This window comes from Camelus dromedarius, chromosome 21, assembly GCF_036321535.1.
Source record: "Camelus dromedarius isolate mCamDro1 chromosome 21, mCamDro1.pat, whole genome shotgun sequence".
NCBI classification, from domain to species: Eukaryota; Metazoa; Chordata; class Mammalia; order Artiodactyla; family Camelidae; genus Camelus; species Camelus dromedarius.
The window spans coordinates 5282576-5297226 of NC_087456.1; the positions used below are offsets into that span (position 1 = coordinate 5282576).

At 41.7% G+C, this 14651-nt stretch overlaps 1 protein-coding gene across 5 annotated transcripts; it reads right to left on the minus strand.

The window, feature by feature from the left end:
* Positions 1–887: 887 nt before the first annotated feature.
* TMEM183A (transmembrane protein 183A) lies at positions 888–13922 on the minus strand. Of its 5 annotated transcripts, none has more exons than XM_010983753.3 (8): positions 13704–13922; positions 13417–13506; positions 12452–12619; positions 8678–8837; positions 7560–7740; positions 4928–5008; positions 3154–3309; positions 888–1861 (listed from the first exon to the last, which is right to left on the minus strand). In XM_010983753.3, the coding sequence occupies exons 1-8, from the start codon at positions 13810–13812 to the stop codon at positions 1676–1678; spliced, it is 1131 nt and encodes a 376-aa protein (XP_010982055.2). In that variant the 5' UTR covers positions 13813–13922; the 3' UTR covers positions 888–1675. The 5 variants fall into 5 exon arrangements, with proteins under 5 accessions (XP_010982055.2, XP_031294712.1, XP_031294711.1 ...); XM_031438852.2 differs by having other exon boundaries at positions 3154–3301; positions 8678–8834; positions 13704–13909; XM_031438851.2 differs by having other exon boundaries at positions 3154–3301; positions 13704–13908.
* Between the last annotated feature and the right edge of the window lie 729 nt (positions 13923–14651).

Genomic DNA, 14651 nt, shown 5'->3' on the forward strand with positions numbered 1-14651 from the left:
GAGGCAACTTTTGATTGTAGACATTTGTAAGGTGCTTATTGTCCTTGAGGTTTTTGTTTATATCATTTAAATACTGAAGTGACCCAGGCTCACTTTCTGTGTGACCAGCCTTAGCAGCACCCTCAGTGTGGCGTAAAGTTAGAAGTCAGCAGTATTAGGCAGATGCTTCCTAAGAATCCTCTTGGGGTCGGCAGAATGATAAGGAAAAAATGACACACTGATTTAGCAGTTTGGCTCATGATAATAACTGCCCCCATGAGACTTTCATGTTTAAAGAATATCATCTTAATGCCCACCTCATGGCAAGATCTAGCTAATATTCAGCTCCCTAGCTAGTTTGTGGGAGGGAGGGCCAGACAGGCAGCGAGGTTATCTCCTTAGCAGGAACAAAACAAACACGATCCTCTTCTCAGAGCACACCAGCTACAACAAGTCCTCTTATCAACAGGACATTAGCATTTTCTGCAGGGATGAAAGGCCAGGCTCCCACAGGCACACAGGATGGCAGGCAACACTCGGGGCAAGGCAGGGCAGGGCAAAGTCACTAAATTCTTATAGTGCAGGAGACTGGTTTCAACACAGAAATGCATTTTTTTAAATGACCTTCAGCATAAGAAATGTCTTTCTAACAATTCAAGGAAAATACCACCATTCTTCCTGCAATAACTTTCTTGGTTTGTTTTATATTTTACTTAGAAACGCATTTAAAAGATTCATCAATCTTATACGTGTTACAGGCTGATTAGGGATAAGGTATACCGAAATTAATTTTACTCACCCTTTTACCTTTTCATCTACATACACTCTGCCTACCCCCTTTTGCCACCATCTACCATGAGAATAATGAGACTGACCTTTTTAATTGTGACGCAGCAAAAAGACCTGGGTCAGAATCCCGGCTCTGCCATTTATTGGATATTACGGTCTTGGGTAAGTCACTGATTCAGTTTTCTCAACCAAAGAATGGGAGTAGTATCACCTACCTTGTAGGACTGTGAGAACCAGAGATAGTATGGGAAGTTCCTAGCATAGTACCGAAGGCACACAATCATCATCATCATTACTATCAGCTTCATGCAAAAAACATACCTAAAATCCCAAACTGGCAAAAGAATATGTGACAAATATCCAAAAAATTTTTGAAGACAGATACACAAGTCAATATTGTAAGAGTCTGAAAACCCTGTCACCTGCTTTATTTCTGGAGAAGGGTAAAGGGAGAAGAGAAAATATTCACTTGAATTTGAGGAGTGGCTAAACTGAAATAACAGTAACAATAATTTTAGGCCTCTAAGGTTCCTCTGATCCATAAGGAAATGCTGAAATTTCCTTGTTTGGAGACGGAAGTCTACTTTTTCCCTAGGGCAGGATCACCCATGTTTGCTGGGAGAAAAGAATAAAGAGCAACAAACGCAGTAGCACCAAACGGGGTTAAACACAGGAAGTCGGGCAGGCCTCTCCTTTCAAATGCAAAATCGTACATTAAAATATGTGTATAAACCATAGTGTTCTTCCTCTTGATTCCATCCTTCTTTCCCTAACAGGAGCCCCAGACACCTGAGGAGCACGTGCATTACTGACCAGATATACAATCTAGCCACCCCTTCCAAACTGGAATCTGATTACAACTGGACTGGCCCAGCTCAGGGCTGCCCCTGGTGACAGGAAGCAGCACCTATGCTCTCAGGGAGAACGGATACTGAGGATGCCACCAGTCAAAGAGTCGAACGCTGTGCACCGGGTCCAGGATGACTTGCACGCCCTGCTCACTGCGCAGTTTCCGACCAGCGTGGACCGGAGAATCCTGGAACACGAGTCTCACTCGGTGATGCCGCATGTCCGTGCTCACGTTGATGGTAAACTGGGAGGGAGAAGTAAATTCAGTACCTGAATTAAACAACTTTGTCCTCCTGTGGTTCACTCTGAAATGAGACAGCCTACACAACACTGACAGACAGACCGGGCCACAAGATAATCTCTAAGTTACACTACCAGCACCTTTGAAAAGAAATTAAAAATTAAGGGTGATTCTAATAAGTTTTTCTTAGCTTCATATAGTTAAACTGTGCTGAAAAAAAAAAAAGCCTCTCACATGTCTGAATAAATTAGGATACATGCACATAGATGACTATCAATGACAATTTTAAAAAATTGGTTTAGAGCTGTTAAGAGATGAAGGGATTTTGATGGATTTGTTGAGCAAGTCAAGCAAGATGGATGAAACACATCTGATCACATATTTTTTGTAAATTAAACCACAAAATCTCTAAATATGTTTATGTATATGTAGACCTATATAGAATTGTATGAGCATGAAGTATATGGAGTTTAACTCATTAGTGTGGCTTAATGAGAGGTGCCTACAAAAAAAAAAAAGATATGACATAATCTCAATTATACAAAATTATGTAAGAGAGTGAGTGTATACATGTATATATTAGCAGATATATTAAAGAACAGCTCCCCAAAAGTTAACTGCAATTATATGAGAGTGGAAGTCTAAGTCACCTTTACTTTCTCAATGTATTTATGCATTATTTAAATTCTTCACATGCATTATTTATTTTACTCTTAAAAAAATAAAGGTGGGGGGGAAAGCATATCTCTGAACATAAGCCTAAAAATATAGAAAGGATAAATCACATAAACTCTCCAGTTGCCAATACAGTGAAAATTGTTAAAAACTTGGAAAGTATGCCAGAGGCATATTTGTTTGTTTACTAATCTAATTCTTAGCTAAGCCTTGAATGTCACAGCATCACACAAAGGACAGAGCTGGTCACCCTACATTTTAATATTCCATTTATGATACCACGTGTATGTCTAGGGTTCTGACATACAGTGTTCATGTATCCACTTCACTATTAACCTTAATGGGATAACGTTTCTCAAACAGTAATGAGCACTACACAGGAGATGCAAAAACATTCCTTTCACTACAGAGAAGGAAACAGAGGTAGAACATTTTCATAGACATAATTAACTTCTCCCCAAATCTACCTGTTCCTAATATACAAGTCTGCTTTCAGATTTTGTTTAAAATTATTCTTCGAAGATTTCTTCCTCAATGGTTAAGTTGACAAATTTCTTTTGAATCCTAGGCACAGTGAGAGTCTATGAAAGAGCGGAGGGTGACATCCCGTCTCCACTTACCAGGGTGAATATCATCCCCATGACAATTGGGATAAAGATGAAATTGAGCGTGGTGACCTGCAGCAGGCAGCAGTCCTGGTCCGGGTTGGTGTGAACATCTTCGTACTGAACGGGAGGCTGCAGTCCTCCCACACACTTGCTCTTTAATCTAGGGGACTGGAGAGAATTGAGAATTACTGTAATGGCTTCGAGGAAGTGTGTATGGCTCTGAGACTCCACCAATAAAATGAAACTAGGCCTTAACGATAGCTACTGAGATCCAGTTTTTCATTTCTTCTCTCTTTATATACATTTCAGATTCTATACAGATCAAGGAAAACCTGTCCTCTGAAAAGAAGGGGAAACACATTTGGGTAAGAAAGGTGGCAATGGGTGCATGCTTCATTTAGATGGTGTTTCCCACCATCTGATAAGAAATGAAAACTTGTAACTCTATCAGAGGCTCTCCAATGTTTGAGAGATCACAAAGTCCTTACAACTTGTCAGGATCTAAAGCACATCTTCCACAGACGTGGCCATCCAATTCCAGGCCCCATGAAACACGAGTCACAAGAACCAGAGCTGGAGGGAAATCTGAGCATCACCTTCCCACGCTCATTCGGGTCCTAGTTAATAGGCACTGCCGAGACTTGGCCCCTCCCAGAGAAGTGCTGTGCTGGACTTTCTACCAACACCTGATGGATATCACGGACTGGGGACATCTTGCTAAAAGTAAATGATCAGAGCCAAAATTTCCCCCTGGAACCGTGTTTCTGAAAAATCAATGGAAAAATATGATTTACTTTCCTTACAAACTTACCTGGAACACACTTGTCATCAAGTGAGGGCTAACTAATTTTATTTGTAATGTGTCATCTTGATGAGATACTAAACAGGGGCACAGACTGAAGAAATGAGGCTGCTTGGGACAAGAAGCAAAGACAAGCAGAACAGGTCCTCCCCGTGGCCGAGATCCCAGGCACACGCCAAGCAAAAGGCAGACACAGAGGTGGAATCTTTTCTACTTTTCTTATAAACAGACTCCTGGCAGTCCCTCTCCCTATGGCTTCTGCAAATCGCCTCAGATATAAAACCATGTGAATTACTGTTGTTTCCAAGTACATTTGCTTTGAACAACAAAAAAGGTTTTAGGCAAATAACCTCAGTACATTGTTATAACAATTTTTCCTCTTTTCCCCTCCCTTTTCCCCACTTTTAAAGTTTTCAAATAAACAGAAAAGTTAAAAAACTGTGCAGTAAACTCCTCTATATTCTCCACGACGCTTTTGCCATATTTGCTTTCTCTCCCCATCTCTCATTTTATATTTATATATATATATATAATATACACATACATATATATACACATACACATACATAAAATAAATCACATGAACTTTGGGGGTGAGAGAGGCAAAGCCATTTGAAAGTAACACTGGCATTCCACCTTTATTTAACATGAATAAAGACACATATATAACCTTAATAACATTATCACACCTAAGAAAATTAACAATAATTTTATGTCATCTAACATTCACAGCACATTCAGAATTCTTTAATTGTATGAAAAACGCCTTCTATAGCTCATTATTCCTTGATCCAGGATCCACACAAGGTTTACTCCATTAAATCTTTGTGTCCCTTTCGTATTAAAATAGTTCCTTCTTTCTTTTCTTTTATGGCATTATTATAAGTTTTGATGTGTATTATCTGACTTTAATGAGGCAATTTTATGTCTAGCAACATCAGAACAAGATACTACCTGAAAAACAGAGATGATAAAACCAGATACCTGTTTTTTGAACTTGAAGTTGAATTCCCACATTGGTTCCTGTCTGTTTCCAACAATCTTTCTGCACCAGAAAAGTAAGCACTGCAAAAAAAGAATAATAATAAAATAAACATAAATAAATAAATAAATAAAAGACAGAAAAGAGAGAAAAAGTCAAAATAAGATTTTTTTAAAAGTCAGCAAAAAGCTTTCTGTTTGATTGCTCTAAAGTCAGCCATGGTCCCAATGCTGAGATTTTACTTTCGCACAAATAAAGACACCCCCACCCCGCAATCTGACACTGGCGAACAGCCCCAGGGCTATTCAGTAAAGAGAAGAGGTACCAATAAGTCAACCCCTATTGTTCTCATCGTTAAGGACGGAAACATGGTCTCTAGAGACTGGGGCATATTCTCTGATGCCTCTATTAAAATATAAGGGCAGCCAGTGGCCACCAGACAAGATGACAACAAAGCCATAAGGCAGGCAGAGACAGCCAGCTCTGTAACAGGAGCAGACCACCCAGGATCTCCTGGGAGCAGACAGCCAGTATGGGAACTACAGAGCTGAGCTGAATTCGGCCTACAGGAAGCCCCTCAAGGAAAGCCAGGCTACAGCTAGGGTTAACACAAGAAGTTAAGTACCTCCCAGGGGACAAGGGGTGGGTCGTCCGCCGTGCCAGCTGTCCTGCCCTCCAGACATGCCCTGTACGTCCTGCTGTCCATCAAAAATAATGGGCTTGGCTTTAAGGGGCAAACACTTCTGCTGCCAACACAGCGGCTCCAGTGTCCCACACAAGCTATGCTACTGAAAAGAGAGAGAGGGAGAATCAAATACGAAAAGGCAGAGTCCGGGAACATGGGACAGCTTCCTTTAGGCATGCTGGCACAGTGCCATGCGGTTGTGGTTAGACTAGCAAGGCCATGCATGGGACACCTGCCACTGCAGGTCCCCCATCCTCAGAAGACCTCCAACAACAGGCACAAAAGCAGCAGTCAGGTGGCCAAGGCTTAACCACCTGGATTAAGACCTCAGTTATCACCACCTTGACTTTTTATAGTCCACTGAGAAACTTAATATTCCATTATAAGAACGTGAAGACGTAGGGGTTTTAGATTTAGGCAGTAGCACCTGCATTGTGCACTGGAGCCGCTAGGACGTGTCAAGCATGAGGAGTTTGCCCAACGCTGCTCTGCTCCCAGCAGTGGCTTCACACCTGGCAGGGTTAGCTCTGGGATGACCCCCACCTCACCACAGTTAGCCCAATACAATCAAAGGTTTCTGGGAGAGGAAAACTACAAATGTGAGATGATACACCGTCCACTCATTTTACAAGAAGGGATGAAATTCTACTCACGCAGCATTCTACACCTGCCCTAAATCCATCAGCTAATGTGATATTAAATTGGGCTCAGCCAATAGCCCTGACACCTCAGTCTGCAACCCTTGGGGGAACCACAATGATCTTGAACTCAACTGTACCCTTTTAACTCAATGTGTATCAGGCAGAATATTACCACACTAGGGCTGAACTAGGGGAAAAGAATCATTATGTAACATCCAAACCATCAAAACAGAACAGAATAGAACAAGAAGTGTTATGGAACACCAGACTCCGGGCAGGAACCAAGTCATAAAAATTACAAACTCAAAAGACTCAAAATTTAGACAACAGTATTAGCTGAATGAGAAAAAGGCTGAGACATCAACTTGCCTAAACAATCACACCTGCTCTCCCAGCTAAGCTGGGCAAAGGTGTGCTCACTACGTATTTCATTGTGGTGGGAAAAAAGGAGAGAACGGACCAAAGGCTCACAGACCTACTTCCAAATCAAAGGAAGGCCAGAGACTTGAATACAGCGTATGCGTGCAGCTATTAGAGAAATCCCAAGATGTAGGAAATAGCCTATGTGGGCGGGTAGAGCTCAAGTGGTAGAGCGCCTGCTTAACACGCTTAAGGTTCCGGGTTCAATCCCCAGTACCTCCTCTAAGAATAAATAAATAAACCTAATTACCTCCTCCCACCAAAAAAACAGAGAGAGAGAAGAGAGAAAAGAAAAAGGCCTACAACATAGGACGAATTTCATAGTGCTCAAGTCTGTGAGCGGGAGCACCTTTAGTCTCAGAAAACACCTACCCAGAGCCTGGCAGTAGTGTGCACTTAGCAAATGCTGAAGACGTCTACACCAGAATCTTTCAAGAAGGTCAACAAAAAAGGGAAACCCCAGATGTCAAGGCCATATTAGAAAGAGAAAATTAGTAAGCTGTTCGTGTTATATCTTATGATTTAAAGCACCTTTTAAGAATTACAGTTTACTTCTACCTTTGAGTTGTGCTCTTCCTAGCCCAAGCCATCAAAACCATCTAAAGTGGTCCAATGTACAATGCATCAAAATAAATTAAAACAAAGAGACAAGGAATATGCTCAAAGCACAAGAATGCTTTAAGGTAAAGACAACATAAGCCAGCCCAGCACAGCAGGAACGTGTCGGAGAAGTGATACCCCGAGCCCAGAGGGTCTACATTAGTGCCCGGGCAGCCCGGTACCCACAGCCCTAGCACGCTCCGTCAGGGAAGCTGGAGACAAGCTGTGCTAACAGGCCCAGCATCCGAGAGTCCACTTGTTGAACCCCGACACTCATTCCCCACTTACTTTAGAATTCTTTAATGTGCTAGGAGTGCTTTCTGGAATGGCTGGATTCTTGGAGATGCGAGCAGCAAATGGCTCATACATATGGTACAGAGATCGGATCACACACGCCCGGAGACAGCGCAGCTTCTCCATTGACTCTGGTCGCAGGCGCAAAGGCAGGGAGGCATCCAGCGTGTAGTGCCTGAAACATGACACATTACTCCTCCCAGTAAGTGACCCGTCTCTCCTGCTCTCGGCCAGTCTCCTGGGATTCCCGGGCTCCACACACACGTTACTGTACAATTCCACTGGCCAGTAGTTAGTCTCTCCCAGTGCCCGCACACACACACAAAGCACCATCTCCTTAACTTCTCGCTACTGCTGCTTCTTTGCTATGCAAAATCCAATTCACATATACTCTGAATCCTGTGCTTCTTTATTCTTTTAAAAATTTTAAATCCTCACTATTTCACTCTGAAAAAGGGCAAGTCTGACTTGGTGCCAGTACAACATACTTCAGTTGCTCAAAAAGAACCTGCACTGGGGAAGAGCTACCAGGTTCTCCTGTCACATATCTCAGTACGTTCTCTGCTCCCTACCACCTCAATGTCCCCTTCCACCACATCCTTACTGATGGTGTACAATCTTCACGATCCCTCTGCACCCAGCATCAAAAGTTAGCCCTCTTACTAATCACCTCATTCACCCCTCTTACCACTACAACTGTGCCAGGGCAGCAAAGATACAAACACTATATGATACTTCAAGGTGACTAGCCAATCTTAGAACTAATGCAGTTGGAAAGATAAATAGATGGGCACCTATAGATTTGAAAACTCTAGCAGAGATAAACCTTTGAAGAAAAGTTAAAAAAACAGTTCTTTTTGAGACCTTACTTTTTGTTGAAAGTAAGGATACTGGATGGGGGCAAGGGGACAACCATAGAGAAGACAGTTACCTGGATGAATTAATAATCAATTTTAAATTAAAGAGGGGCTCAAGGAGTCCAAAGTCAGGTTCATGCCCAGGCATGGAGCAGACAAAGTGAAAAGAGGTCACCATCCAGGGAGTAGCTCCAAGTCACAAACAGCAATGCAACCAGCTACACAGATAGCACAGGGAGCTCTCTGTAGTCGCACCTTCGGTACAACCTGGTCCAAAAGGCAGCAGTGCAAGTGACAGTCCAGGCATTCTTACAAATCAGAGAAAAATTCACAATGTCCTCGGGACGGATATAGGAAGCCAGCAACAGCCAAATATCCATGGGGTACTCTTCTCCTCCAGCCCCATCCAGGTCTTCTGAAACAGAAAAACAAGAACAGTAACCTTTGACCTTCTATTATACATATATATAAAGATCCCCAATCATTACAATTCTCCCAGGGCTGGCACAGCTAAGAAAATGGTTTAAATGGGTCCAAGGAAGTCTCTCACACCCATCGTTTCCTGCTTCTTCTACCTGCTGGAAACTTCTGTTTCCTGTTGCCCAAGGGAAGAGGTCTTGTTCTTAAAGCCTTTATTGAATAATTATTTACATAATATTTTGAAGTTTTCAAAGTACCTTTGCATACATTATATCATTCAATTCTAATAATTCTTCAACGGAAATAAGGAAAATATCACTGTGCCCATTTTACTGTAAGAAAACAGAAGCTTGCATGCAGTCAGGGTAAACAGGACCCAGATTTCCCCACTTTGCACTATACATTCTGCCCTTGGTTCCACTTGCAGTCTCCATCCACCAAACGTTTTCTTCAGTTCAGTCATTTAAAAAACAAAACTGATCTTAAGATGTGATGAGGAAATCTCCAGACCTCATCAGTGTTAATTCTCTTGACCCTGAGGTCCACTATCCAGGTCAGGTTCAAATAAAAATGTATACTCCATAAAGATAACTGAATCTGGGCTAACCCTAATCTTGCAATGAGATTTAGTCATAGAACTCATCAAATCCCAGCCTTCTTTGTTTCCTGGGAAAGAGACCCTATAACCACCTCCTGGAAGCTGCCTCTGTTTTTCTAGCTGCTTCCTGCCGCTCAGTGACTCAATCAGGTTCTCACTTTAGGTTTTCATAACAGAAACCAATGCTTCTAAAACAACCACCTCTTTTCTGGTTCCTGCACTTTCTTGAAATCTCCAGTAACCTTTTAAGGCTCAGTCTACTACTTGTGGCCCCTTCTCCCCATTAAGTCACTCTCTGAAAGAGAAGGCAAACAACAGAATTTCCCCCACTGAGACCCTTAAGGACCTTTACAAAGCAGAGGGCTATTAAAATTCTTCTGTCTTCAGGGACAGAATTCAGGAATTACAAAAACAATCAAAGTTTTACACATAATTATTAAGAAATTTCAAAACGTAGGAAATGGAATCAGTAAAGTTTCACGGAGACAGGCTATGAAGGACATAAAAAATTCTGACAGGCACAGGTTAAGAGGAAAAGTATTCCAAATGAAATAAACAGCTAACATGAAGCCTGGATATTCAGAAAAATAAAACACAGGCGAGGGCATTAAGGAGACAAGTCTAACAAGATTTTGATGATATTAAGAAATTACTGTTTACTTTTTTAGACATGATAATTTTTAAGAGCATTTATCTGTTGGCAATAACTACCAAAGTATTTACAGATATTAATAGGATATCTGGAAATTATTTCAAAATAATCAAGTGTGTGTGTGGTGTGTGTGTGTTTTGGGGGAGAGGGCAGGGAAGTAGTGGCTGAAACAAAAACAGCCATGAGTTGATAACTGTTGAAGCTATGTAATAGCCACGTGGGATTCATTATACTGTTCTCTCTTCTTTTGTTTATGTTTCATTTTTAAAAAGCTAAAAGAAAAAAGAGGGGGGAAAAAAAAGGCCAGTCAGGTGAGAATGAAGGAACCTAACGGGGGTAAAGTAGAGCAAGGAAGTAAAAGATGAACTATAGCTAGGAGTCTATAAACCACAATCATATATCTGGTACGTGACTGATCTCCTGAATACATAAGAATTTTACAACTCAGTAATAAAAAGATAACCTAATTTAAAAATGGGCAAAAGATTTGAATAGACATTTCCCCAAGGAAGATACACAAATGGCCAAAAAGCACATAAAAGATGCTCAACATCATTAGCATGCAAATCAAAACCATGAGATACCACTTCATATCACTAGGATAGTTACAGTTTAAAAAGTTAGAGAGTAACAAGTGTTGATAAGATGTGGAGAAACTGGAATTCTCATTCATTGCCAACGGGAATATGAAACATCAACTTCATAAAAAAGTTTGGCAATTCCTCCAGAAGTTAAACATAGTTACTATGTGATCCAGCAATACTACTCCTACTCAACAGAAATGAAAATACATGTCCACACAAAAACTTGTCCATGAGTGTTCACAGTAGCCAAATAAAAAGCAATAAAAAGGAATGAAGTACTGATATATGCTACAATATGGATAAACCCTGAAAACATTATGTCAAGTCAAGGGAGACAGACACAAAAGACCACAAATATATGATTTCATTTATACGAGATGACCAGATACACAAATCTACAGAGACAGAAATTAGATCAGTGGTTGCCTAGGGCGAGGGTGGGTGGGAGGGTGTTGAGAGAGAATGAAGAATGATGCTAACAGGTTTGGGAGGATAGAAATGTTCTAAACTTAGATCATGTTGATGGCTATACAACTCTATGAACATACTAAAACCAGTGCATGGTACACTTTAAAGGGGTGAATTTTATCTCAATAAAGAGGTTTAAAAAGTCCATAAGCTCTTCTGTGAAATGTATCAAAAATCAAAAGGAAAATCAAGGGAAATCTCTAATTGAATGGTGATTTCAAGCAAGAAATTAAGGAACAAAGAAATGTGAGAAATACTTATGAATTTGGGGGTTCTGGAAAAGAGGGGTATCATTGACAATAATTGGTATAATTGCAAATACGGTAAGTTCATTAATTTATTGATTATTTCAATATAGTTTAATGAATGCAAAAGTCTGTTATCTGATTCTCAAGTAGAGGTGAAAGTTCTGGTAGATCTGAAACCAAAAATACACATATCATTTATTACATTAGCTTCCCCCTAACTCTAAGCTGATCATCAGAACCACTTTAATTTTAAGAAGAGGTATTCTGGAGGGGAGGGTATAGCTCAAGTGGTAGAGCGCATGCTTAGCATGCATGAGGTCCTGGGTTCAATCCTTAGTACCTCCCCTGAAAATAAATAAATAGACCTAATTACGTCCCCCCACAAAATATAAAATAATAAATAAATTAAAAAAAAGAATAGGTATCCTGGGCTCTGTCCCAAGAGAGTCTGATTCATTAAGTCTAGAACAAACCAGTGAATGATGGGTCGGCACATTATATACTGTTAGTTTATTTTCCCTTGTTTCATTTGTGTCAGTTTTATTACCACTAAGACATAAATATCACATACTTCTCTCTTCCCTGTAGTACCTACTACACATAAAGTAGGCATTAATAATTGCAGAGCACTTCAAAGTCCATTATAATATCTAATTTTAGCTGAAATGAAACTGATTATATACAATCCATATATTTGGGAAAGCAGTTTTGCAACAACTCTGCCACCTTACACATTCAGAAATACAGAAATGCAAAAGCTTTTTGTTTTCATGTTGCTACATGGGTTTTACCTGATAATGACATATTCTCAATGAATGGCTACTCTAACCACTACTATAATCAAGTTCATAACTCCAGAAATCTACTGACTGTTATCAGTCTCCCTTCCTCTCAAATGTAGACATAAGTAGAAGGCCCTGGTATATTAAAGTCTTATTCCACTACTAAGATCCAAACTGGTTCTTTGCTGGTATCACCTCTTGTGCTACTGAGAAAGTGATGGCTTAAAATTATCACCACATTTAGGACTAGTGCTCTAAAAGAGAACAAGCCCTGTACCTTTGTGCCTCTTGCTTTTCTTTTTTCTGGAGACAGCTCTCTCATGGATGCTTTCCTCGTGGGCATCAATCTCATCACTGCTGTCAATGATGTCACAGGGCTCACCAGCTCCAGAAAGAGCTTCCACTGCAGGAACCTGGGAGGCTTCCAAGCCACAAAGAGATTTTACTAGAAGAAAATAAGAGGAGAATGAGATGGCAAGTACTTAGCAGAGCTTAGGAAGAAAAGGAAAAGGAAAAAGAAAAAGAGAGGGGGGGAAAAATGCAAAAGCAGTGTTGAGAATCTTCTAAAGAAAGCTGAAAATCTTAAAAAAAAAAAAAAAAAGTATTTTAAATAAATTGGGAAGTAATGGGTAATGACTCCAAAATTGCAGAAACTGCTTCAGACCTGAAGAAAAAGGGAATGAATTATTCTTCCATTATAAAACCTGCAGGGTAAAAACAAAAGGTGAATGCTATTCTCATTTGCATAAATTCTTAGGATCAATGTTTGAGAGGAACTGAATCCAATTTAAGCCTATCCCCGGTCTGGAGACATTACATACAATGAAAAACACAAGTCTCAAGGACCCGTGAGCCTGGAAGTAAGAAAAGCATGGGAAAAGAAAATGAATACTTCAAGGTTATTACACAAAGAAGCAAACTGCAGAGTTAAGTGGAGCATATATATGAACTACAGGAAAAAGATTAATAACCAGGAAGAAAGCAGTGGAAACTACAGAAGAGTATGCAAAATTTTTTTAACGGAAATATTTTTAGTAAAATATTCCTGTTACAGAAACTGCTACTGCTCTTGGCTAATCCTTCCCCTCCCCTAAATCTGTAAGTAACCATCGAGGAGAGCAAACATCCTTATGGGAAGATACCCAAAGGACTGCAAGAAAAACAGAGGCAGAATCCCAGGAAAATAAAACACTTAGTTCTGTCTTCACTGTCCGAGCTTGAAAAGACTCATCGGAAGCCTACCTTCCTGCTGAACAGCATTGGCGACCGCTTTCTTGACCCGTCCAGACCTCACGACGGCCGGATCCGAGTTGGCATAATCCGCCACGGTCACTGAAACACAGCAGCAATCCTCAAAGGAAAAGGCTTTCTCTCTTCAGCTTCCTCCCCACCAAGAACTCCTGCTCACTCCAAGCCCCCAGCCCCAGCCGCCCTCCTTTCGCAGGCCGGCGAGCACACGCCTCTGCGCTCTCCAGCCCCCTCCCGGCCTCCAGCCCCAAGCCTTTCAACGCCCCCGCCCCCTCGCCCACCTCGCCCGGAGCAGGCGTCTTGGGCCCGGAACTTGAGTCGCTTCCCTCTCTTGGGCATGGCGACCGTCTCGGGGCGAGGCTGGGTTAGCGGGCCAGGACCCCGGGCCATGTTTCAGGCCAGAGAGCCAGATCCGGGAGCTGAGGGCCAACTCGGCCCGGATCCGCGGCCATACCGCTCCGAAGGCCCCAGATCTCGCGAGGACTTAGGCCAAGGCTCCGTAGCGCATTGGCGGCCGACGCCCCTCTTCAGAAGCCAATCACCATCTGGCCTAGCGAGTACGTCATCATCCGGCGCCTACAGACCAGCCTGCGTCTACTTTGTGTAAGAGTCTGTGGCTGTGGTCTTGGGCAGCGTGAGTTTTTGCCGGACCTCTTGTACGATGGTTTGGTGTCTCCGACCCGAAACCCACACCTGCGTTGATTAGAACTGAACTCATATTCTGGGCTCCTCGATTTTTATGCTACCGGTTCTGTCCACACTCCACGTTCACCTTAATACCCCAGACCCGCAGTGTCTTCGTGCTCCGCCCCTCAGGCCACGTAGACGGAGCGCCTGCTATTCCAACATGGGTCTGTAAGAGTCTTCACTCTAATTTCGTACATAAAAGCCACAAATTTCTGAATTCTCAAAGTTGGGGGAGGGGTTCCTAAATGATTTTTTATTTACCACCATCCTCTAAACTAAATACTATAAGGATTGATGAGGAAAGAACAATGTCTTTCCTTTGTATTGAGGCAAATCTCCGAGTGAAGGTTACAGAACTGCAAGGGAGCGGGATCCTGGTCTAATACCACCAGTAGGTATAAGTTATTGTGTGTCCTAAGTTAGGTTCTTTTTCCTTATAACTTTCTTGCAGCTCTCAAAAGGTGCTAATCCCTGGCTTGAGAAGCATAGAATTTAGGGACCAGAAATCCAGCTTGCTGGACCCACCAGAGAGCGCCACCCCA

What these genes read in the sequence shown, in the direction of transcription:
- TMEM183A (XM_010983753.3), bottom strand. Translation starts at nt 13,812, where the DNA reads ATGGCCCGGGGTCCTGGCCCGCTAACCCAGCCTCGCCCCGAGACGGTC. An exon ending in TGGACCAGGTTGTACCGAAG is followed by an intron (nt 7,741 to 8,677) that starts GTGCGACTACAG and finishes GTCATGTTTCAG; the next exon opens with GCACTACACGCTGGATGCCT. An exon ending in TGGGGATGATATTCACCCTG is followed by an intron (nt 1,862 to 3,153) that starts GTAAGTGGAGAC and finishes TCTCCCTCCCAG; the next exon opens with TTTACCATCAACGTGAGCAC.